This window comes from Phaenicophaeus curvirostris, chromosome 10, assembly GCF_032191515.1.
Source record: "Phaenicophaeus curvirostris isolate KB17595 chromosome 10, BPBGC_Pcur_1.0, whole genome shotgun sequence".
In the NCBI taxonomy this organism is placed as follows: Eukaryota; Metazoa; Chordata; class Aves; order Cuculiformes; family Cuculidae; genus Phaenicophaeus; species Phaenicophaeus curvirostris.
In genome coordinates this window covers 6,586,156-6,612,525 of record NC_091401.1, presented here as the reverse complement: position 1 = coordinate 6,612,525, position 26,370 = coordinate 6,586,156, and the positions used below count along the sequence as shown (strand labels likewise).

The following is a 26,370-nucleotide window of genomic DNA, read 5'->3' as shown; positions in this document are numbered from 1 at the left end:
GATGCTCGCGTGCAGGAGCTGTATTAATTTAAACAAATAGAAAGCAGTACCTAGTATTTCTTTTGCAGAAGTTGTTTGGTTAATACTAAAGCTTCTCAGAAAGGTAAAAAAAGGTGCAGGATATTTTCTACAGCATCTCTTCACTTAATAGGCCTCAGGATTGACGTTTCTGAGGGGGCAGTAGTAAGCTGAGATCCTTGGTTCCCAAAACTGCATCAACAGTAGTAGGATTTAAGTCTTGATTTAGGCCATCTTATATTGGTTTGGAGCTACCTGTGCTGCTGCTGAAGGGACACCATATCTAGCCTGTCTGGTATGAAAGGTTTCTTCCCAGTTGTTACTAGAGACGAACAGAAGTTGATCTGTGTGGTAGCATTGATGAAAGTAAATTCCATGTACTAGATGGAACCTACTTAGTTTGGGGACAAATCTTGTTTTAACTCAAAGAAGTGATATTCTCGGGCAGGCACCAACACATGTGATGAGGTCAGTGGGCTTCAGTGAGTAATGAGCCAGTGTTGGGTTGGATTATCTGCTTCTTCCTAAAGAAAGATGATGTAGGGTGTTCTCAGCCTTCAGAAAGTCCTATTGGAGGTCTATTTGTCAATGACATGGGAAGAGCTGCTAGAGATGACAGGGATTCATTACCCTCATCTATCAGTGAGGACTGAACAACAATGTAATGGGTTTAAGTGGAAGCAGAGATGAATTTAGGTAAGCAGCAGAGGAGAATAAAATGTAAAAGCACATCTGCAATGCTTCAGGCTGGCACAGAGACAAGGGAAACTGCTGCTGGCTTAACCTCAGTGGGTACATGCGAGCTTCCTGCATTCCCATGACTGAGGCTGGGCCTCAGACTTATGTATCCCATTAGAAATGGTAGAGGTCAGTTTGTCAAGGTGCTGAGTGCTTGTGAGCCACTTCTACCCAGCCTTCTGAATTGGAAATAATTGGGCTGAAGGACACTTCTAGAGCATAAATTTATCTGGTGAGATGGCAGCGCTGCCTTGGCAGCTTGGTGGGACAGGAGGTATCTAGCTGAAGTGTGCCAAGCCACTTGCTCAAAGTCATGGGCTATTTTGGAAAGTTTAGTGAAGTTTTTGGTAGGAGATTGAAGCCAAAGTATTTCCCATCCCCTGATCTCAGGGAATATCAAAAGAGAAAATAAAATCCAACCTGATAACATTTGGCTCTTGAAAATGAAATGAGGACTAGATAAATAGTATCTCCCTGTCTCAGGAGAAGCGTTGGTTAACTAACATCCACTGGCAGAGAAAGGCAGTCTTAATGGCCACAGCAGGATCCTTCCCACCCTGGATGACCATCTATTCTCCATGCAGAAGTCATCCTAGCACAGTTGAATACACGGTGAACAGTGTTCCCATACATTGGCTCTGCATTCTGTAGCCACACACTGATTATTTAAATTAGCATTATGAAAGGAAGCTTAATTTTCATGGAATACATTAGGTTGGTTTACTCTGGAAAAATAAACATTTAAAATGAGACACGACATGTCCCTCAGATATGTCTGATGCAATTAAAAGTTCTAATAAAAATCTGGTTATTTATCTAAGAGGAACTGCTAATATTTAAGCAATTTTTAAATTAATTATCTGGTGCCCATTTTATGTGTATTCTTGAGCGGCTGATGGCATTTGTTTTCCACCTCCTTTCACTTAAAGAAAAAGAGAAAAAAAGCCCAGAATCCAAGTTCTAATGGCATTTGAATGGGCAGCCAGCCAGCTTCCCGTGAAACAGTGCTTGGGACATCTGTTCCTTATTCCATGCAGTTAAAGGCATGCCATCTTAATGTAAGCAAGAAGACAGATTCTCTGCCTACTTGCATTGACATATATGAAGAATTTTCTTTTAATTGGAGCGCAGTTTCATGGTGTACAAGGCCCCTGTTTGTGTTCTTAGTAGTGCTATATATGAAGCTGAATTTGGGACAGTATCTTTTCCTTCCAATTTGTGTGATCTCAGATGTATTTTTCAGGGCTGACTGTTGCTGTCTGTGCTTGCATCATTAATGTTCTTTCCTGGGCTGGGCAGGTTAATGCCCTTTCATTGTGAGAGAAACTATACTTCGTTTGCCCGTATAATTCTGCTGAATATCTGAAAAGCCTCAGCAAGTGAACATAAAGAATAGGTCAACTTTACTGACCAAGTGGAAATAGCCCAGCATATCTAGGATATTTTGGGGGGCTTTGCAGCCAGAAGCAAGAAACGATTAATACTAGGGAAAACTCTGGAAGTCTCCAGTCCAACATCACACATGGAGCGAGGTTACCTTCAGCTGCCTAAAGCCCTTTAATGTCTCCAGGAATGAGCTATTCCGTATCTTCATAAACTCTCCGGTTCCAGTGCTCCACTGCTCTCATTGTCATTATATCCAGTTGTAATTTCTGAAGCTTTTGTCTAGTGCCTTTTGTCCTTTCATTGTGTTCTCCTTAGAAGAGTCTGTCTCTGGCTTTCACTTCTTTGAGCTACGCAAACCCAGTTTCTTCAGTTCCTTCTCTCATATATGTTGTGTCACAGCCTCTTGATCATCTTAGCTGTCTTCTCCGCTTCCCTTAGGGTTTTAAACCTCCCCATCCCATGGTGCACCAAGACTGCTGTTGTCTGTTGTGTCCTCCATTAGTTCTTCATTACGTGCAGCACAATTGTCCTGCTACACAACACATCACCAGGTGTAAATTAGTTTTGCTCCTCTGACTTACTACTGAACATATGGACCTTACTTACAGCTGAGCATATGGACCTCTTCTTCTATGTGGCATGTTTTGCTTTACTCATACATTTCCATGTGTAAGTTAGTGCAGACTTGTAGCCAGGTATGCATTTAGCTCTTAAAAACATGCTGTGCAGCTGATAAACTGCCATAACATAACAGTGAATGTGCTCATGCCCAAGGGGTTCAGGACTGGAACGTGCTAAAAGTAGTATCATCGATAAGCAGGATCATGTGTAAATCTTCTGTTTAAAAGTAATGAAAGAAAATACGCAGAAATATTCAGTGTCTGAATTTTTTTTCTCATCTGCCCATGAAGTAAAAGAGCATGCCCATACCATGCAATTGCAGATGGCATTTTTATCATTTTCAGTGGAGGAAGTTTTAAAAGCATTGTTTGTTTTCTTTTCCACATCAGCACACGCTGTGGCTAGTCCTACTGTACCACAGCAAGTCCCCTTCCCCATTTTTAAATCTGTTACATGTTAACCAGGATTTTTTCCTGACTATAAATGAGACATCTTGCTTTCAAGGATGGTTGAAGGCTTTCCCTCCCTCCCCCATTTTTACGCTTACAATGAAGCTTATAAACCTGGAAATCTGTTCCAAAACAAGATGAAATATTTATTTGAAAGCATGACAAACAAAGACTTGAACAACTTCAGATATCAGATGTGTGTCCTCCTGCTTACCTGCCCTCTTGCTCCCCCACTCAGCAGTATGTTGTGGAAGATGTTCTGCCATGCCTAAAAGCCATGACTATGGGTGTTTCTAGCAGGGTCCTGGGGAGTATGGGAAGTCATGTTAGTCTTGCTACTGTATCATGCAGCACAACAGGATTGTTCCTGTGCTCCCTTCTCGTGCACGGGTGGAAAGAGAGATTTGGAGGCATGTGGGTGCTTCCAAGTGGAACTATTCTCCTGGTAATTCTGGGTATTATCACCATGCTGCCTAATGAATGCTTTGAATGGTCTGTCACAAGTTTTCTATGCGAGACAAATTGGCTGCAGGGAATGAATGATGATGCCCATTTTGTTTCATTATTAGCAGTAATATGCTCCATTTTTCAGTTTGTAGGGGGAAGCAGGGGGTGGGAATAGGGAAGGGGAATTGCTTATAGGATTGTTAATTGCAGAGGATTTTAGACCTTCATGGTAGTTAGAAAGTGATAGGAATGTAAGCTTGACTTGGTTACTGAGCTTTTCAACAGTAGAACTGTGCTGTAACACAGCTCTTTAATGCTGAGTAGTATCTCCTCTGGAGATACTATAAAGTAGCACCATCCTTGATTCCGGTTGTTCACAGACCAGTACCCAGGATGGACATCATTTGCCATATAGATGTGTTGACGTTCTCCCACAAGATTACATAAATATAGGCACTAGCTTTGGTGAGACTTCAGCACACACCGACATTTTACTGAATATAATGCTTAAAGGCATGAGAAGGGCCTGAGGATAGGTTTGTTTTCACCAGACTTGGGCTGCTTCACCGAGGAGTCATACAATATTTCTTGGGAATTAAGTGACAAATAAGGGCTTCCATTTGCAAATAGCACTTACGAATCCCTTTCGTGGAGGCAGCTCTGCAACCAGCTCATCCGAGGGCACCTGTTAGAGTTCTTGAGCAAAGTGGCTTTGTCTCCTGTGCTTTTTTCAAGTTTTACTTCTGAAAATGTATCCACCTCTGACCTTTAATCAAATCCACTGAGAGTTCAAATTGAACATAGCCACTTTTCCGTGGCATTTTACGTATCCTTTGGGCCCTGCTTTTTCTTCTAGAAGTTGTGCAACTCCTGGGACTTCAGTTCAGGCTTTGTAGTCTGAATCACTGGCTGCAAGGAAAGAATCAAGCCATAATTTCAGTTCTTTTCTGTTCCTACCCCTCCTCCCTTTTCTCCATGTTGGCTATAAACTCTTTTCTTTGGGAAGGAATTAAAACACACTAACGTCTCCACCTCTCTGAAATAATTCACAGGTGGTACGTGAGCAAGGCTCTTGGGAAGCATCTTGTGGTTTTGTTAAATCCATGCATTACCTGGCATATGTACATCTAACCAGTCTCCTTGGGATGAGGGGTTGATATTGAACTGGACTCTATTTCCTCCAGTCATGCTAGGATTAACACTAGCCTGACCTGAGGAGCATTTTATATAAAAGATTTCAGCACAACCTGCTTTATCCTAATGTTAACTCAGCAGTGATCCATCTCCCGGGGAAGGAGAGGCTGGGAGGTGGCACGATGAGAAAGAGGACTGCTTCTCCCACAACTGTTAAGTGAAGACCCCTCTTTGCTGTTCTTGGTCCAGTGTGATGTGTCAGGCATAAAACTTAATAAATGATCTATAAAATGAATCAGCTAGAGGATGATGTCCTTAACAGTCAGGTGGAAAATAGGAATGGCTTGCTGTATGCTCTGTCACTCACACTTTCCTCTACACTCTACCCATTTTAAGCCAGCTTTTGTTAAAAAGCCATGAGAATTACTTCATGAATATGGAAGGGGCAGTCTGACTTCATCATTAGGGAACCAGAAAAAATATTCTTGTTTCAGGGCAGGTGCGTTGGAAAAGACCTTGAATGAAGCATTTCTATTGTGTTTGTGGTCATGTTTCTGCCCAACGCTTGCCTATTTTGCTGTAGTGTGAGCTCCAGGGGATGGGATGTGGTTTGCTCTTTGGAAGCTGAAGCACAAGGAGCCCTACAACATCTGGGTACTCTTAGCTGGTATCTCAGTGGAAACAAAGCCATGCTAGTGCCTCAATGCTCAGTCTATCGACAGTGACAGTCCTCTCCTCTTTAGGCCTCTTTTGTTAGAAATGTAGTAAAAGCCTGACTATACATTAATGTGTGTGCTCACATGAAAGAACTTCCACTGAGATACAGGGTCTACTTGGAATCAAGCAATGAAGTAATTGGGACAAAGTGGTTGCAATGCTTTAATCAATAAGATAGCAGTAAAACTGAATATTGAAAGATCTTGTCATCTTCCATCTGTCCTATCTAGTACTGCTTCTGAATGAGGAGCAGTGCTCTGGTCCTAGAGAGGAGCAGTTTCTTTTCATGAGCTTCTTCATTCCTTTGACAGCAGGGATCACAGGGGCAGGCACACAGTCAAGTTAATTTGCATCCTTCTGTCTGTGGTCGCTGTCTGTGTGCTCTTCTAGCATATGGCAAATGCAGGAAAGTGTGACTATGCTCAAATCTGTTTCGTTGGGAGCTAAACTAAGTTGTGTTGTGTTTGCCACGGGAGAAGATGTGTACATTTGCCGTTAGCACAGCTCAGCTGGCCATTGAGATGCACTAGCATGAGAGCACATTTGAGCTCGTGGCGTTGCAAAGGCAGTGATCAGACAGACTGGTGGGTGTGTTACGGCTTCTGGAGGCAGCCAATTTCAGTACTTTTAAAAATTTGCTTTTAACATTGACCCCACAGCTGCTGATCTTTCCTGTGGCTGGGAGCAGGACTTTTGATTCTAGTCGAGTTCTTTCATTAAAAGTCAGATATGGGGTGGGCTGGCCCTGGGACAAAATGCAGCAGTAGCCATGCAGGGTGATGTCTCCATAACCTTTGCTTTTTTTTCCTTTTGCAGCCCTTTTCAATCTAATTCCTGTGGGTCTTCGCGTGGTGGCAATTCAAGGGGTGAAGGCAGGTCTGTATGTTGCCATGAACGCTGAGGGATATCTCTACAGCTCAGTGAGTACTTTGCACTGTTGGGGTCCTGGAGTGGTTTGGTTTTGTAGGTGGGAGGGAGGATGCTGCATTGGGACTTGCAGCATTTATGAAAACGGTCACGTATCAGCAAGCATTTAAAAACAGGAATGTGGGGAGCTGCAGCAAGGCCGTGCAATATTCACTTTAACATGTCTCCATGGAGATTTGTGGCAATATTTCCTGACATGTGAAGATATACTTTGTGTTCCTTTGAGTAGTTTCCTAATGTAGGTCATGTTCTAAAAGGAGTTGTGTGGTTGGCTGGTTATACTCTGACTTCACACTTGTGAAATGGCATGTACTGAATGGACTTGTTTCTGAATTGTGCCCAGATAACCGATCATAGGTGTCCCTCGATGGGTCATACTCTGCTTTTGTCTGCAGTGTTAATCCACAGCAATACGCTGACTTCATTAAAATGATTCTGGGCTATTCTGTTGGTGGAGTGGTTCAGCAGAGCAGAATTGCCATATATTTGTGTGGTCTCTTTAATGCACATAAAAGATAAGTGAGGCATTTTTTACTGACTAATTCCCCTATAACTTTCTTAGATGGCATGAAAGGGCATGAGGTTATTCATAAGATTCTCATTTGAAGTAAGTAATTGATTTTCACAGTGAATAATTGATTCAGTGATTTATTAAATATGGCAGCCCTTTGCCAGAATTTTTTATGCTTCAAATAACTTTGCTCTAGTCCTACATAGTAAAAAGTGATAGTTAATAATATACTTCTCATTTCTGTAGTTATGATATCTTTAAAGTGTCTAGCTGAGATTCTAATCTCATCTGCCTTTGTGTAAATTTACAGTGCAGCAATTCTGCTCTCGTCTAGGCATTTACTTTGCTTTAAAAAGGGTGCGTGAGATTGCAGATAGACCTCTGAAGAGACAACAGTCCAAGTTGCTCCTACACAGTGTTTCCTAACTTTTGGCACCTATCGTCCTTCATTCCTGATGAGTTTTAAAGCACTGACATGGTTGGGATTCCCCCTTTTGTTTCAGGAGGTGACAAAATTCTGTATCCCCAGTGGTTCAGGGTAGAAAACAGCAAGTGAATGTGTTAGTGTGCCTTGTGAGATAGGTCTCAAAACTGGCAGCATGTCAAGAAGAGACAGAGAGATCAATCTGGATCTCTGTGGATGCCAGATGCTTCCTGTTCTTTCATAGCCCAGTAAACATAAATGACTGCTTCTAAATAAATTACATCGGTGTACTAACAATGAATACCTCCTCTTTTCATAAACCTATCAGAATCCTAAAAGTAACACCAAACATGGTGTGGTACTGCGTTCTTGTGCATGCATCCCTTTAGGCACATATTAAGGGGGTCAGGACTGATGTTTTGCCTTGTGTCTATGCAGTGCTAGGCAAAAAGGGGACCTGGCCTGGCACCGAGGCTCCTTGTTCCACTGGTGCCCTGTAAATGAAGACTGCAGAAAAGCAGCGTGTCACAGCCACAACCAGCCTGGGTGGGTCTTTTTGGAGCAATGAGGGGGTAGCATTTTCTGAACAAAGTGCAAGGGAGGGAAAGGTGTGGAGCTCAGGCAAAAGAAATGCAGAGTTGGAAACGTGATGTTATGACAGTTGAGAGATTAGAGACAATGCAGAGGAAAAGGGTCTGTTGCTAGCAGTAGTGAGACAATGAAAAGGGTGGGACGGAGATGCCAAAAAATGGTGGGCAGCAGGAAGACCATACGTCCTGGAAACGCATCTTTTAGTCATATTAAGTTTTCTAAGAGACACCAGGTCATACATGTGTTCAAATGAGGGCGGTTTAATGGGGCCTCTTTATTTCAAGTAAGTGTGTCTGCATTAATAGGAAGGTTAATCAGGGAAGGCTAAGGGAAGGCACCATGATGGCCAGTGAGTCGACTTCTTTACAAGCCATGGCTTCTGGCATTCAGTTCTGTCTGAACTAATTATACATAGAATCATAGAATGGTTTGGGTTGAAAGGCACCTTAAAGATAATCTAGTTCCAACACCCCCACCATGGGCAAGGGACACACCTCCAACTAGATCAGGCTGCCCAACCTGGCCTTGAACACCTCCAGGGATGGGGCATCCACAGCTTCCCTGGACAACCTGTGCTGGTGCCTCACCACTCTCATTGTGAAGAATTTGTTCCTAATGTTTAATCTAAATTTTCCCCCTTCCAATGTAAAGCCATTCTCCCTCATCCTATCACTACGTGCCCTTGTAAAAAGTCCCTCTGCAGCTTTCTTTTAGGCTCTCTTCAGGTACTGGAAGAGCGCTATAAGGTCTCCCTGGAGCGTTCTTTTCTCCAGGCTGAGCAACCCCAACTCTCTCCGCCTGTCCTCATAGCAGAGGTACTCCAGCCTTCCGAACATCTTTGTGGCCCTCCTCTGGACCCATTCCAACAGTTCCATATCCTCCTTATGTTGGGGACTCCAGAACTGGACACAGTATTCCAGATGGAGTCTCAGGAGAGCAGAGTTGAGGGGGAAAATCGCATCCCTTGACCTGCTGGTCATAAATCTTTTGATGCAGCCCAGGAAGTGGTTGGCCCTCTGGACTGCAAGGACACATTGTTGACTCATGTTGAGCTTCTCATCAGTCAGTGCTCCCAAGCCCTTCTCAGCAGGACTGCTCTCAATTATGTCATTCCCCCATCCTGCGTTGAAACCTTGGTTTGCCTCAGCACAGGTGTAGGACCTTCCACTTGTTGAACCTCATGAACTCATGAGGTTCAACACAGAAATTAGAGTTAAACTGTTTATTTCACTAACAACATGCAAGGTTTCTGCTTGCAGTATATGGATGCTACTGGTCCATCTCTAATCCAGGGAGATGGAGCTTGCTGGACTCATTTTCTTCTTGTGTTGATGGTGACTCTGTCTTACAGCAGTGAATTAATGAGTTCACCGTGCTTCAGAGTAGACCCTAAGGCAAGAAAAAAGAAATTTTGTGAATAAAGCCTGTTAAGAGCAGGGAGTGTGGTTCAAACCACTCACAGCATCAAAGAGAAGGGATGAGGCCGGTTGTCCTGTAAGAAAACTGGACATGGCTGAGAAGAATTCAGCCTGTACAAGCAGTCTCTTTTGGATGCTGTAGCTTTCTTTGTGTGGCCAGGATCTTGCTTCAGGACAACATTTGGCATGACTGAGTCAGTCTCAAATATTGTGCTGGAGAATTGCTTTGGTGGGACTTGACAGTCTGTTCCTCTCTGAGGCGAGCAGGGCCTTGGCCATGCTGCCTGGACCCGATTGCTGCCCGCACCAAATAATGTGTTATCCCTATTCTTTTGCTTAGCAGACCCTAACCTATAGCTTTGCTTTGCCTCAGACCAGTTTCCCTTTTTCCTGCTTTTTTTAAAGTAGCCTTTTCCGAGTGATTTCTTAAAAAAAAAAAATAGGTCAACATTCCCTACAGATACTGTTCACTCATGCAGATCCATTGATAAATGAACCTTTTCTGCTGCTTGGCTGCCTCCCCTTCTGTCTGTCCCAGGTCTAGCCCTGCTAGGACTTGTAATAATATCCTCAAACCCAGGTCTGCTTTCAGATAAAATGCAACTGTCCGGGGAAATGGGGGGTTCTGGGTGGTTTAAATTCCCTTCTTTTGAACCCAGATTGTGGCTATAACTGAACACATCATCACTGTAGGCTTGTTTTCTTTTTGTTTGTTTTTTTGGTGATATTTAATCTGTGCGCATCAGCTGAGACCTTGGTTGACGTACTGTGCTCTTGATCAAGCCACAGGCTGTTATCAGCCTGGTCTCAGACACGGTTTGTGCCAGCTCCTTCTGAGTTTGTGCCAATGGGGTCTTGAATTAATGGGTTTAGAATAACCAGCCCTTGGGAAAATGTCTTTCTAGTGCTGATCAGCACAGAAGCAGGGCTGAGTTCGGGACCTCTAAAGCCAAACTTGATGAGAAGGGTCTTTGCAGAAACATGGAAGACCTTCTGATGTGTTCAGCTACCTTGATACCTTTAGCAATGAGTTTCTTCATCTCTTCTTTTATAGGGATGAGAGGGACAGTGTGGAGTTGGGTTGCTGGTTTAAAGCCAACCATACAACTCTAGCCAGCTTCAAAGGCCTAAGTGCGTTGGATGCCAAAGCCTCCTTGGTTGGGAAGCAAATGTTTATTACTTTTGCGCTTTGTTTAATTACACTAAATACCTGGGGGGTTTTGGTTGTTTGTTTGGGTTTTTTTTTTTTTCCCCAGACTAGCTTATTGCTACATCCGAGATCTGCGGGGAATTTGGTGCTTAGTAGGCAGGAAAATCAGGTCTTGGGCTGAGCACCTGCCTTTGCAGACAGTAGGGTGCAAAATGCTGTCTTTATAGTGAGCTTGCAGAGTCATTAGTGTGTTCCCAATTGACTTCTTGTAACGTAGCAGCAGGAAATTCCCTGATGGCATATGAAGGTTTTTATCAGCACATGTTCCTGGGGGCTGACATGACTCTCCTGAGGATCCACTGTTAGCATCTTATGCTAAAGTAAAAATGCGTAGAATGAATGAAGGGCAGCAGGTAGTGCTTGTCCTGTCTTAGTGCTTGGGAAGCTGAGAGCAAAGGGTGGTTGTTGCAGAGGAGAGGAAAACACACAATAAAGAGGTACGTTGTGCTCTAGTGAGTTTACAGCTTAATCATAAGGGGCGAAGACACAGAACACGCTCTCCTTTCTCTGTCTGGAGTTAATAGTTGCACCACCAAATTAATTCCTGCTCCCGTATGACCTTTATCTGTGGAGTTTGTTTCTTTGGCTCCTTCTCTCTTCGTATTTGGCGCTCTCTCTTTCTGTTACCCCACAGGGATGTGGGGAAGGAAATGCCTACTAAGTGTTTTGCCTGAAAGGCGAACCTGGTTATGCTGGAGCAGATGCTCATGGGGCTGTAGAGCCTCCACAGGCCCACCCAGTCCCTCCAAGTATGTTGAAATTGTGGCTCTCAATACGATGATATGTATAATTCAGTGGTGTTACAGCTGGGATTGGTCTTGCCCCAAGTGCATAACACTTCTCTTCTAAAATGTACTGCGCTCAGATATTCCTTGTTGTTTAACTCGGAGTTCTAATTATTTTTGAAATGGCAAATCGTGATACATAATTTATTGGAAAGACTGAGAAGCCCTAGCAGAGATACAGAATACAGAAGAAAAAAATGGGTCGCTTACGAGAGCTTGGTATGGTTTCACAGTATAAAACTGTGAGTTTGAAATCCTGAAATTAGAGCTTGAATCACTTCAAAGATTCCTGCTAATAAGGGAATGATTATGCACAATAAAAAAAAAAATCTAAACAACATTGAAAAAAACCATTGTGTTAAAAGCTAAATATGTCTTTGTATCTTCTTTTTCTCTGCTTTTCTTTCCTGCTCTATCATTTTGCATAATAAACATGTCTTGCATAATAATAAACAAGCATCTGGGGAAGTATGTATATTGACTGTATTTTTTAATCTGCTTGCGATGCTATAACTATTTTGCAACAACTTCTGTAGGGTTGCTGCACTCTTATTTACATCATTTCAAGGTCAGGGGCTGGAATCAATAATGCTGCATTCCCTCTGCTAATAGGCTTGGGGTGTTAAACCTGCTCCTGCCAATGCTGTTTCTTTAATTCCTCTCTGACCTGTGGTGATGCTAGTTAATTTGGTCAGAAGTACAGACAGGCCAGGCGGGTATCTGTGGTGTCTCCCTTTGCAAACTTTGCAAGCAAGCACACTTGCTGGGGGGATTCCCTAGTTTACATGCCTCATTAGGGAGCCAGGTCAGTGGAGAGAGAAATGTTTCCAAAGGCAAAACACTGCAGGAGCCCAATGTAACATACTTTTAATTTCTTTCCAGAGTACCTAGTGCTATTCACTGGCTGTTTAAAGGGGCTCACTGAAGTAAGGCTTAGCTGGGAGATGCAAAATGCTTCCTGTCCCCTGGCTTATTCATAAATATGGAGAGAATAAATGGATGCTCAGGAAAGCAGCTATACTGAGGACAGCTAGCCTGTGGGAGCAGATTCCTGCCTTGCAACTAATGTTCCTAAAATATAGCTCCTGATGCTGGCATGCCTCACTTGTAGCTTGGAAACTTGTAAACATGGGTATCAATAGTGAAGTGATCCCTTTTCAGTTGTGTTGGTGCTGCTGTCCACATTGCTCTGCTTGGCTCTCAAGAGCTCTTCAGTGGTCCAGCTTTCCTTCTACTCTAGCAGAGGGAGCTCCCCAGTCCCATGTTGACTGGGGCAAGTCAGGTAGGACCAGTGCTATCCCACACCAGCTCAGAGGTTCAGGATGTTGTAAGAGCTAAAAATGGGTATGACCTCACTTGGCATGATTACCTGGGCTGCTCATCAGATGAGGAGAGCTGGAACAGAGCAATACTGTGGCTTTTCTGAGGCAGGTTTCCCATCTGGCAGCCTGTTGAGAGACCTGTATTTCCTGAACTTGCCTAGCAGGGCTCCCTTAAGGAGGCTGCTGCTCTGTACCTTGTATTGATGTCTGGGATGAGTTAGGTCAGATGTAGCTTTTGCCTGTTCAAGCAACAGAATGTTCAGAGGACAAAAATCAGTAACAGCACGACCTAATCCAGTTTTGTTAGCTAGCTCTTCTTGTCTTATATGATAGCAGTGCCGATTATAAAGGAGTATGCTTCAATAAGAAGTGCCTTCTCTTAGACTTGGTTGCATAGAGTATTTAGGAATATGTTATGTTCTGTTCCACCACTTCCCTTTGTGAGCTGTGGTTAGTCAGTATTGGGATGTCCTATGATCTTTTGCTGAAATTTCATTTTGGAAGAGAATTGGGGAAGGATGCTCCAGTGGTGCTGACTCATCTCATTTTGATGCTTCCCCAAAGAAATGTTACAAATTCCCATTTTGAAAGAACTTCATTGTGTTTAATATGGCTTTACTGTTCATAATAAAATCGGAACAAAATGTTTCAATTTAGGTTGAGCATTTTGATCCCACATGATTTCATTGAAGTGTGGAAGATGGAGGGGCGTAAAACACTGTTGGGGAGGGGTTGCTGTAAACTGTAAGGAGGGCAAGAGTAGAAATTGCAGAGATGGATCAGTTGTGGCTGCACGGCATTCCTTGTTTCCTTGGGGCCAAAGGTGCAGGTCTAACCTTAGATAAGCAGGTAGACAAGAGTCTTTGGAGCAGGTACTAAGCAGTAGTAGTATTGCATAGAGCTTGTCCACTTTTCTCCTGTGCATTTTGTGATCAATTAACCACTCCAGTGGAAATGATGAGGTTAGAGCAGAACACTCAATAGCAATACAATGTTGGATTTTGGAAGGAAACTCTAGGAATCTAGACTGAGGAAGGACAGCATGGAGGGGAGTCCCTAGTTAGCAGAGGTGATGTGTGATTTGAGCACTCATCCCAGTAAACAAGAACCAAAAGCTGCCTGTAAAATGTTGCTCTGGAGAGGTAATTGCAGCTGGCTGGGGAATGCAGGAGTGGACAGTAGCTGTTTTGGTTTTCCTCAAACTCTCCAAACTTTACTTGCTTTAATGCTATTTATCCAGTGTTTTTTTTCTCCATATATAGTGCCATTGTCTGTTTCCACAAGTGAAACATAGACAAAACTCCAGGAAATCAATGGTGACAGCTTGGACTACTATTGACATTTATTTTGTAGTGGAGTGTGAACAAATATTGTCCTTCCTTGTCCAGGACTCTTAATAGGAGAAGACATGAGGAAAATTGTGAGAAAGGACATGTTTGGCTGAGGTCAGGTATGTGTTAATAAAGTGATTCAGATCTCCTAACTGATAACACCAGACTCAAATATAAAATGGATAAAACTAGTGAATGGTGTGCCTTTGCCAAACAGTGACTAATGGCACTGAAGGCGAAAGCAGGAGATAAGACAGTCATAGGCTAAGAAACCCAAGGAAAAAACCTTACCGACTGTGCACTTGTGCTTATAACTGAGAGCCAAGTGATAGAAAATTTTTTAAATGGGGAGCATTGTTAGATTGCAGTGTAGTTTTCCAGAGGAAAGGAAGAGAGGTTCAAAATACCTGGACTTTTTCAAGCCAGACTGGCTGAATCCATGAGCAACATTGTGCACTTTAATGGAAGAGCCTGAGTGTGAGCATGAACCATTCATGCTTTGCTATGAAAGTGCAAAGCAAGTGCGAAGTCCTTTGCACTTGCAAATCAAAAACAATTTTCTTGAAGTCTCTACACCATGGCAACTGAGTTCAGGTCCCATAGATTTTAGTTCCCATGAGTCCCAAGACACAGGGCTGGCATCCAGCACCTATAGTTACATGGCACAATGTCTCACAGGAGCCTCCTGAAATTGCTGGAGAAAATATGCTTGGCGGGAGTTATGAACCTTGCTGAGGAGCTGAAATGTTCTTATATAAGATACAGTTCAGCAAATTGCACCTTGATGCTTTGCTGAATCTGGCTCCCCAGTGTCCCTTGCTGCGGGGATGCAGGCCCTGGGAATCACCAGCCACTTTTAGTCACCTCTTCTGGAAGTGCCACTCCTCACTGCAAGGAAAGCTCCATATCTACCCATCCTCTTGCTGCAAGCAGAGTATAGGGGATCTTTTCGTACTACTGGCAGCCAGTCACTGCTGTAATGTGTTGCATGCTGACTGCGTGCTCGGCTCCGCAGAGTGCGTGGGATGGCTGGTGTGCTTGTGCCAAGGAGCCTGCAATCTGTGCACGAGAAGAGAGGCACCTTGCCAAGAGCACCGCCCGAAGGCACCCCAGCAGCCGAGCAGGCAGGCAGGATGGGACTTTGGACCTGCTCCAGGCCCTCCTGAACCGTGCCTAGTCCCTGTGTCTGGCCTTATGATATGAGGTGCACCAAAGATGCCCCGCAAGGTCTGTATGTGTTGGCTGAGGCTGAGCCCAGTTCTGGCCTGGTGACAAGTGGCTTAGAGGGTGACTGAAAGTGCATCAAAAGCCGCCTTCCCAATGCACTGCGTCTGCTGACACAGGCCGAGTTTGTTTTAGAAATATTTCTGGCCCTCATGGAAGGCTGAAAATGTTAGACCCGAGGGGAGATGGCTGAGTTTTTTAGATCTGCTGGTTGTTCAGTATTGGGGTATCGAATTATATTATCAGACTTGTAATTTATGAATGAAAAACACTGGGTAGAATCTGGGCATAAAACAGTTTCTTAAAAATATTCTGCTATAAAACTTTGGTAGGTTTTTTTCCTCTGGAATGGTACAGGAGGCTCTAGGGTGGAACCCACAGAGTTTTGAGATGCTACCACCCAGCACCCTGGCGACATGCAGGTTCTTTAGGAACTGTTGGCATAACAATGGTGGGACATCATCGTCATTACAATCAAAACTTCATTTTAACCCACACCCTCTGTAGAGTAGGTTGGTTTAAGGAACATCTGAAATCCTCTGCAGAGCAAGTCAATTTAGCCAACACCCTAGACCTCTGCAAACGCAGGTTGCTTTCTTTACACATTTGCATTAACTTGAGGTATAATTTGCACACAAAGCTCACTGGAGGAAGGTGTCCCTGGTCCAGGGGCTCATGGCCCTACCTCGAAGCAGCCACCATGTCCCACCCTGGAGTGCTCTTCGGTGCCATGTTACAAGCAGGGTACTGCATGTGCTTACATGTCCCTGTTTTGTGATGTTGGTGATTGCAATTGGCCCATGAGCCCAGAACCATTTTAAAGGAGGAATAGCTATGTGACCAGCCTACCCATGGCTAATGGCCACCTGCCCTACAAGATGATGCAGTGGTCATGAAAGTAGGGGGCGCAGTGATGGATGCAGGAGGATGAGAAAACGGGAGATTTTGAAAATTCTGGTAGTAAAGTCATGGCCTCTTCTGTGTTGTGAATAGCAGGAGGAAATCTTTGCTTTGCTAGAGGCTGAGGCCAGGTGGGATGATTCTGAGTAGAGTTTGTACTTGCAGTCTGGCCCTTATTTTCCAAGCTTAAGTGAAATTTCCTCTGCTGTACCAGCAGTTTTATGTGGACTTCTCATAGGACAATTATGGTTGCAGGGCTACCCATTAGTCCCTTTATGGTGTCCCTTTATAATCTCCTTTCTGCCTGCAATTAGGTTGTGTGCTTGGTCATCTGTGACTAATTCACTTGCTTGCGGTTTTGCTGTTCTTCAGTTATGCCTTCCAATGGCTTCTGCCACTTGCCTTGTTGCAATCATCCTTCTTCCTTTTCTTTAACCGCTTTTTATTAATCTTAACATCAGTGTGTTGCAGACAACATATCCAGACCAAAAGACTGATCTTGGTGGATGCCGTGTGGACTTAAACCTATGGCCTCCCCTACAGCTTTTGCTTGTTTAGAAAGAGGACCTTCTTCCCTGCTCATGCACTACAGATTTCATCCTTTGTTGTGCAGAGGTGGCTACTCTTATGCGGAAAAGTCTGACAAACCGTGAAACTTTTAAATGGAATTAAATTAGTGGTCCCTCTCTGAAATTAATAATTCCTCACGTGCAGAGAGTTACGGGTTAATTTGTTGGTATGATATCTCAGCCATCAAGAAGGCAGTAGAGAGACTGTGATGGAGTACCCTGCCACCTCTGACATACTAATGGCCTCTGAGGTGCAGAGGAACTGTGATTTGAACTCTTTTTTTTTGTTTGTTTGGGTTTTTTTGTAAGTTAGCTTAATCCCAGAAAGCTGAAACTATTTTAATATTCACAATGTGCTTTCAAATCCTCCAAATACATACCTAGGCACCAGCCCCGTGCTAAAAGCTTTCCAAAATATGAACACCCTCTTGACATGAATAAGACATGGCACGAAGATGGTAAGTCGTTTTACGTCCTTGCTGCTTTCCTTCTGAGTAGACCAAAGGATTGACTTTTCATTATAAGAAGCTTCCTTGGACAGCTCTGAAGGCTGCACATCAAATGCATTATTGATAATGGAACTTGGGAGCTGGGTTCATACATGCACACTTTAACAACTCGCAGATGCTGCCTGGAGCACTGCAGAAGAATTAACTGCAGCTAGAAAAAGATATTCTGCTTTTGTCTAAAGCCTCCAAGATAGAAATCGGCACAAATCTCCTGCATAGGCCTTTCTACCATTATATCATCATAGACGTGAAATAGAAGGGAGGAACATAGAACCCCAGGGATTTTGAACAAGGCAGTTAGGTGAGAAGGCACTGAGAAAACGTCCAACTTTCTAGGCATGTGCAAAGTGAGGTACAGAACAAGATTCAGCCTAATTCTGACATTCCCCCAAGCACAGTGTCCATGCTGGGCTATTGCTTCCCCCAGCAGGAATCTCTCCAAAGCAAGCAGGGGTCAAGAAGGGCAGTTCTTTGTATCTGTGCTACAGTGTTTAAAGTTTATGCACTCACGCCAGAAATCATGTGCCTTTTGAAGTGACTTGTTTCACGCTCCTTGTAGGTTGAGGAGTCACCAGATTGTCCCATATTGCTCTAATTGATTCATGAACACTGAGAAGAGGTTCCCCTCTTCCTCCTACTGGCTCTAGGTAACTACTGTTGGTAGAACTAGGGCAGCTAATGGATTTTGACTTTTGGACTGTACTAATTGGCAACGAAAACTGCCACCATCTTCAGCTGGGGGTACCGTTTATTTCTTGCAGCCCACTCTCTTCTGCACAGTACCTGTTCCCATGTCAGGTAGATGGCTGCTGAGACGCCCTTGTTTTCCTGTATGGCAGAGCAAACTGACTGGAGGAAGGACGATTCATAGAATCGTAGAATAACCAGGTTGGAAGAGACCCACCGGATCATCGAGTCCAACCATTCAATTGACAGGGATCCAGCCAGCTTAGGAGAATGGTGCTGTGAAGGTATGCAACTAGCCAGCTCCAGTTGGGATTCGTAATGCTGGTCATTGCTTTCCAAGTTCTCAGAAGGAAAAGGCTCATAGCTCTTGTACTGTCTTATCCAAAGTAACTTCCATTCTCACACACCTCTTACTGCTGCTGTGGGCTTTTTGACTGTGAAAAACCCTTCCTTTTCTTCCTTGCCTCTCTGGGATCTGTAGTTGGATGGCACTAGCCATACTGTCCTGAGTGAAACTCTCTGTCTTTTTTTAGTGCCTGCCTGTCTGCATCCTAACAGAGGCTTGGAAGGATATTGTCCACAAGGATGCCTGGGGATGTTCTGTAGATACCTGGTGTGATAGGAAGACATCTAAAATGCCACTGCCATTCAGTGTTTCTCAACCTGTAGACCTGTCTTGGTACTGATGTACCTTAGCATGAAAAAAAGCTTTGAGACCTTGTGTGGGGACATCACTTCTTCCCCTTTCCTCAGTCCTCAATTGCAATGCAGTGTTCTGCCCTAACAAGCAGTCTGGAGGCATTGAACCCAAAGGAAAGGCAGACATGGTGTCTCCAGCTGCAGCTGGTGGACGATCACTTCAGGAGTCACCTCTGTGATCTTTTGTTTAGGTCAGGGCTGGGGGCAGGAGGGGTGGAATATAAAGCACCTTTAAGAGCAGAGTACAGCTTGACCAGTCCTGTCATGATGCTTATGGTCCTATTACACTCAAGATTATTTCCAGTTTAAGCCCTGTCATTTCATTTATAATTTACGTGATTTACATTTATCATTTCTGCCTGTAGCAGAATTTCCCTGTAGATGCTGGAGAATCCCACTGTATGCCATGGTGAGCAGGAAGAGAGCAGAGTGAAAGGAAGGGCTTTATGAGTACTTGAGGTGAAATCAGAGGTAGGGTAGTCAGGTGATAACTGGCAGTGTTGGAATAGGAGGAGGAGTGAGAGGTAATGCTGAACACCAGCTTTTGATGGGAGACCAGGTCAGAGAGGCTCTGTGTCACTCTAGTCTCTGATGGGGGCACTATACAGACAGGTCTCAGCATAATGCAGGACCCAGGCTGTGGTGTTCTCATGTATGGTAGATACAAAACTACTAAAATATAACTCTTTTGCCTAAAGCTAGATCCCATGATTGGCCTTCAGGGATGTGCTGATCTGAGGGTGTCTAGGTCATTGGCAGTGGGAGGAATTGACTTACTTGGGGCTGTAGAGGCCACTGGTGTGGTCCCCAAAAAAGAATCTGTTATCGCTTACCTGTGAATTGCTCCTGGACTCTCCCACACTCCGATAATAGTCCATTCATGCTAGGAAGCTCAATCATGTAATTATGTAAACTGAGCATAGAGGAGTTAACGTGACATGCCCATGGTCATGAGTGAAAAGTGGATTAGGACTTCTGGTTTTCCTGATCCTAATTCTTTGCCTTAATCACAAGCTTTCTTTTGTATCACTGTGAATGTTTAGAGAGCTGGTGCATCATCAGCAGCACAACTTGTTTGTGGAGTACCTTATGTTTAAGCAAACTGGTTTGCTTTGAAGCTGCGTGCTGTGTAGGCAGGGCTTGCTTCTCCCTCTCATCTTCCCATTTCACTTCTTTTCTGGCCTCTCAGCATTTATGTCCCTAGCAGTCTTCATTGAGGATAATGGGAGCAGGCAATACTATATGTCAAGTGCAGTTGCTCAGGGCTCCTCAGATATCTCTTTTTCATTGATGTTGGCTTCATAAGATGGCAGGTGGAGAATTGGAAACAGCTCCTGAGAAGCTTGGGATTGCAGCAGTACTCTGTAAAGAAGCGCTTGTAATATGCTGATGTAATATGCGGGCGCAGAGGTGAGGCTGACAGGTCGGTAGTTCCCAGGGTCGTCTTTTCTCCCCTTTTTAAAGATAGGCAAACTTTACCCTTCTTCCAGTCACCAGGAAAAATATTTCTTTGTTAATAGTGTTTTAGGATTTTAGTGAGTAAATGGTAAACTCTTAGAAATAGTGCCTGTTTTGGAAATTGGAAATCATCATGTCTTTCTCTGAAGCAAAGACCTGCTTTTCTACCAGAAAGCTCAGGGTGGTTTCCAGGAATAGGAATTATCCACTTCATTACACAGGAAAATAGAGGTGTAGAAAAGGGAAAGATGCCTGTTGGTCACACTGCTCTTTGGTTTGTAACTCCTTAGTGGCAAAGGCAGGTAAAGCACCCAGATTCCCATAGCCTCAGTTTCTTGCATGACACTGGCTAATTTAATGTGGCTTTGCAAATTTTCCTGCTCCCCCGTGAAAGTCTTGGCCACTGGATTCCAAGTGTAAATGTCTCAACCTCTGTTTTTGGAAGGAGCTCTGAGAAATGTTTTATTGAATTATTTTTTTTAATTACAGTTTCTTACATCTCCAGGAGTTTCTTGCAAATAAGTTCTTCGTGAAAGTTTATTATTCAGATTTGGAGGGATAGAAGGAAATCAATTTCCTCCTTCAAAACTATCTTTTTTCACTTACTCTGTTCAGTTTTCACTCTCTGCGTTGCCAGGATTATGCTAATCATATTGCACATATTAAAAAATCATGTAAAAAATAATTCTCCTCTTTCAGGTATTTGGGAGGCTTAAGTAAATTAAGACATGGATCAGATTCTGCTCAGTGTTGCAGCTGTGAATACAATGGAGAGTACCTGGTGTGACTGAGGAAAGAATTGAGTCTGATGTGTGTCCTTTATCTTTGGAGAGAGGCCAGACGAGAGTATTGAAACCAGCCTCATCCATGGAGGTTGTTTGGTTAAACCTATGTTTCTGGGTAGCAGCTGGAAGGTAGACCTGCAAGGTGTATGGACACAGTCCAAACCAATGGGGGCAAGTGGCAGAGAAGAGATGCTTGTGTGGGTGCAGATTGCACTGCAGGAAGCTGCTCCAGCAACCACACCTGCCAGGCTGGTGCTTTGCCACCACCTCTTTCACTGAGCTGTTTCAAAGGGGAACCAAATGTCCGAATTGCTGGAGTGGTTTTGCAAACCTGTCCTCAGCCTAATGCACCAAAATAACAGCCTGCAGCAAGGCCAGCAGAGCTTCTCTGCATACAGCTTATTTCTATATTATTTTATTGGCAGCTGTTTGAGAATCTTATTTACTGTACATGTCAAGACTGATAGCGCTCCTGTAGGGGCTATGACCTTGACCATCCTTTCATTCTTACTCAGTAAGCTCATTATGAGCTTCTAAATCATCATCAGAGTTTTGGCATGAGCTAAAATAAAAGTGTCTTTGTGTAAATACTGCCACAAGGAGGAGGTAGATTCACCTTTCAGCATGAAGTCTGGGCTTGTGGACATGGTTGGTGGAGGAAGGCCACTCTGATACTCTGTCTCTGTCTCCTTGTATTACAATATAAATGTTTGTATTGAGTTTGACAGAAAATAACTCTGCATTTCATAGGTGAGATCTTGATAATAACTGAAAGGTGGTTATGGATGTGTGTTCATACTCAGCCAGGAAAAAGACAATACACAGGTTCTTGACACCAGTAGTTATTTTGAAAGTGCCAGGCACATGAAACTTAACTGTAGTAGTAATACCAGCCTACCAATTCAGTTGCCTAAACCTAGACATTAATCACCCTCTGCAATGTGGGAGCGTATCCTGCCTGCCCTGAGGAAGACCATGGATCTCCCTTAGGTCCTTTGTCCCACCTGCCAGCCCCGTGCATGTCTTGCATGTCCCAGGACACCCTAGGTGGCACCAGAAACTTACATTTAGGTAACTAGATCAAGCCCTTAATTTCTCTGCCTCTACTGCTCATCTATATGATGGAGATAAGATTTTTTTTTTTTCCTACTCCCACAGAGACAGTGTGGAGATAAGTGCACTGGTGATTGACAGGCACTCGGATGCTATGTTGAGGGCACTGTGTAAGAGCTTGAATAGATAAGAGTGACTACATGTCAGCATGAGGGTTTTTTTGCTTTGTTTTTTACCTCAAAAGATTTTCTCCTTCACATGTCCTTTTCCTATCAGGATGTTAGTGCTGTGAAAAGAGATGAGCTCACATGAGCCTCACACCTGATGCCTTCCAAGGTTGACATTGCTCCAGATCTTGCTGTGTTTCTCTCCGAGTCCAGCCATCCTGGCCCTGTTTGACCTATTTGCCCCAGATTACTCAGCCACAGAAGCGTGCATATGCCTCGACAATATTTGGAGGCAGCTTCCATTTGGGATATCTCTATTATTCATTAAAAAAACAAAAGGCAAAAGGAGTCTCTCGGTTTTCATGTCTGCCAAGTTGGAATGGTACAGGGAAGTTGGGAAATCACTGTTTGATTTCAAAGTGGAATAAATTGACCTGGCACCACCTGAGAGAATAAACCCAGAACCTAGCTATCTTATTTTTCAGCTAAATCACTGTTCTGGCACCTAGTTACTTCATTGCCAGTGGTGCTGTAAATACTTATAGCTCCCTGTGGTTTCAGCGGGATTTCAAAGTAATCACCATCCCTGCAGTTCTTTCCCCTTTTATTTACAGACTTCAAAAGCTGCTTTATGCTCGTCATTTAGGACTGCTCCTGACATCCATTTGGAGAGTGTCCGAAAGAAATTTTCTATAACAAAGAGATCTTTTCAAAGTTTCCTCTAAGGCAACTGTATACTGGAAGTCTTTGGGACATAGCTGTGCCTGTGCTAGTTTGGTCTTCTATAGACCCTATTGAAATCTAGGTCACGCTATTAGGTCATCTCCATCCTCAGGTCTCCCCTGAAAAAAAATATCCAACACATTATTCTCTGCAGCAGTGGGAGAGGTGGCTGCAGCAAGAGGAGGCTGGGATGACCTCTGCACTCTGCAGCACAAGCCTTAGCTACACAACTGTCAGAGAAGAAACTGAATAATGACATACATTTTTCCAAAAACCCTGTAAGAGAGTCTGCACCATGCACTTTTTAGGTCATCATGTCCTTTTATTTATCTTTACTTTCACAAGAACCCCCCTTCTCTGTGCCTGTAGTCAGCAATCATATGTTCAAATTCTTGGTTATAATCTGCGCTCAAGTAGCGTCACTTCACATTGTAAAATGTTTTGTGGTTAACAGTTTCTCAGTTTCGGTGAACAATGCACTGATGTAATTATCAACAATATACTTCCCCTCTTGGCAACTCTTGAATGTCTAGCCTTTGAAACATTAAGAAAGTAAGCGAGAGCCAACCAAAGGCCTTGTAAGTGTATTTGTAAGTCACTGGCATTGCATGGATTCTCCATTCCCCTTTATCCTTTGGGTTTATACTGAAAACGTTCTTAAGAGAAGGCCACAGTGGGCATTGGTGCACTTCCTCCCATATATTCCTAGCAGTTGGAGTCAGGAGCCCTTCATATCCACTCAGTTCTTGATGGATGTTTCTCTGTAACTTGGTTATCAAGGACGTGAGCACATTCTTAATTCAATAGCAGAACTTCCAGTTACTCCTCTGCTCAACTGTTTTCCTCCAGAAGATCCTAGGGGACTAGCTTTTGATCCAGACCTCAGGGCACCTCTTGTGCCCTGCAAAACTTGGCAGCATACATCTGGTGAAAATATCCTTCCCTGCATCTTTCTAACTCGCCTCTCTGTAGGAGCCATCTGTCTGTCTAATCTTCCCAAGCACTAACGGATGGCTGTGCTTAAGAGTTTGACCATCCAAATAGAATCTTCTAATGATGAAGCCAACGATGCAATGATTGCTAGTGCAGGCAAGCCTTCCTACAGCTGCTTGCTTGCTTGCTTTCACCACTCAAATCTGCACTGTAGTTTTTAAAATTAACACCCCAGTTGCTCTATTCTTGTGATTTTAATGCAAATATTGACCACTTTTCCTTTGAAAAATTTGTCGAGGAAGGAATGAGGAATGCCTCAGTGGAACTACATTGTCAGCTATACAAAGCTAAATCCACATTCACTAGGACAAAGATGAATTTACATACTCAGAATGGGTAATTAGGTAGTGAAGAACACTGTGCATGCTAGGTAGGTAAATTATAATACTCTGGCTGTCATAACGGTAATGTTGAGGGGACAAATGAGATTTACATATTTGAAAAAATGGGCTTACATATGATTCTTGTTCATTTAGACAAATCGGCTAATGTATTAGCTTAATACATGGCAGAAACAATAGTCTGACTCCTCAAATATATACATTCAGAGAAAAATAAAGATTTAGAAACAATTCTTTCAATAAATAGGGGGATTATCCACAAATCCAATAAAAATCTGCAGGTTTTATTTCTCCTATTACAATATTTTCTGGCTTGAAAGCATTTGTAATGATGCTATTTCCTGATTAGGTATCTTTTTAGAACTCCCTATCAGACGTTTTCCTTTTTTTTTTTTCTTTTTTTCTCCTTTTCTGGTTTCTAGGTAATAAAAGCTGTTGAATAGTTCTTTAGTATGAGACTGTGAAGTCAGCAGAAAATAATTGTCAAGACTGCAAAGGAGAACTTATTTAACCTGTTTTTTAGATTACTGTGAATAAATGTGAAGGAGAAACATGTTCCTGAATGCTTTCTGCCTTCAACAATTCAATAACCGTGCCCTTTTCAGGCTCAACTGACTGAGGTATACACTCCTAAGGAAGTTCTGTCATTAAATTGTTTTCATATTTGGTTTGTTGGTTTGGAGGTTGTTTTTTTTTTCAAAGATGGTCTTCATTACCCAGAGTGACAGTGTCTCAGTAGCTGTCTGTCTGTCCCTTTTCTGCTTGGGACATTCCATTACCTTTGGTGTTGGAATACCTGCAGATTACTTTGAGAAAGTAGTTGCAAGGGAGAAGGAGTTATTGAACTGGCCAGCCTGACTTTCTGCGGAAAACAAGCCTCTGTTAAAGGCCTCTGTTAAACTTGGTTGAATCATAAATACCTGGAGCAGTATTTTAATGAAGCAACTGGGCCAGGACTAGAGGGGTTTCTTCTGTGCTTTAAAGAAGATAGTGTATGCTAAGTGACTGCCTGTACTCTCACAGCAGTCTGGAAGGTGTCTGAAAAGTTCCACGTGATGTCAGAGAGCAGAACAAATAGGAGACTGATTAAATGCAGGCATACGGTGGGACAAAGCAGGTCCTAGAGTCAGTGAAAGTGTCATATATTTTTTTTAAAGAAAGAAAGAGAAAGGTTCAAGCCTCCTGGAATGTGAGTCCTTGGAAACACAGCCCCACAGCAAGGTTCAGAGGAACATGAACCTCATTCTCTGAACTTCCCTGTCAACATTTTCCAGGAGAACATTAGTAAGCTTAAAACAGAAATAGAATATTCTTTGCATAATATGTGATGGCTGTTTAAGACAAGGATGTCATAGACTGCTGGAGATACAGGGCTGTAGGCTGTATTCCTGCACTCTTCACTGGTACATCCAGCACTGCTCCATGCCAGCAATAAGGTACTCATCTAGATGGACCTCTGTTAGAAGTGGACCTTGAGTTCAAAAGGGTCTAGGAGCAAAGAGGTAGAAAAGGAAACCCTAAATGAACCTTTTTATTTCTGTAACCCCCAAGTATCCCTCAAAACCACAGTGATGCAGTATCAGCAAAGCTGACTCTGACAAAAAGGCTGATAACTAGGCCCATTTAAAAGCAGGACAGCAGAGTTGGAGAAGGTTTACACAAGCCCATCAGTGGCACATGGGGTGTCTGTGGAAGACCTGATGAAAATTTGTCAGTCTCCTGCCTTAACTATTGGTTTCTGCTTCCTCTCTAGCTCATCACGTTTCATACAATCTTTTCTCTCATCGTCATGTATAGTGAGGGCATTGGCCTGCAGGCCTGGAAAGCATTTTTGGTAGAGTTGTGTTTTTCATCTGGCTCCAGGGCTGGCGGCAGTGGGCACAAGCAGAAACACGAGATTCTGTCTGAACATCAGGAAACTCTTTTCTGTTTTGACAGTAACTGAGAACAGGAGCAGGTTTCCCAGGAAGGTTGTGGAGTTTCCCTCCTTGGAGGGTTTACCTACATTTTTGATTCTTGGCCTCCCCACTAAACTTCAGTGGTCTTTGCAGGTGACTTTGGAGGTGGTTTGTAAGATTCAGCTGAAGTGCCTTCCTGGCTAGGGAAGCTGACCAAGGACCACAGAGTAGAATGGAAGTATGGAGTGTCTTTAGATGGCATTTCAGTGCAAATGCAAATGTGTTGTCAAGATCAGCCCTAATGAAACAAGTGCAGCAGCAGAGCGACCTGCTGC

General features: G+C 43.4%; 2 protein-coding genes across 4 annotated transcripts in view; one reads left to right on the top strand and one right to left on the bottom strand.

Annotated features, from left to right (window-relative positions):
- Positions 1-26,370, top strand: part of FGF12 (fibroblast growth factor 12) — a 220,888-nt gene that overhangs the window by 144,208 nt on the left and 50,310 nt on the right. For all 3 annotated transcript variants that reach the window (XM_069864857.1, XM_069864858.1, XM_069864859.1), the window contains one exon: positions 6,327-6,430. In XM_069864857.1, the coding sequence (XP_069720958.1) occupies positions 6,327-6,430 (104 nt within the window). The remainder of the gene's footprint in view (positions 1-6,326; positions 6,431-26,370) is intronic.
- CCDC50 (coiled-coil domain containing 50) overlaps positions 13,706-26,370 on the bottom strand; it is a 272,039-nt gene continuing 259,374 nt past the window's right edge. Inside the window, exon 13 of the transcript XR_011338091.1 lies at positions 13,706-13,725. The gene's annotated coding sequence lies outside the window, so the exon portion shown is untranslated. The remainder of the gene's footprint in view (positions 13,726-26,370) is intronic.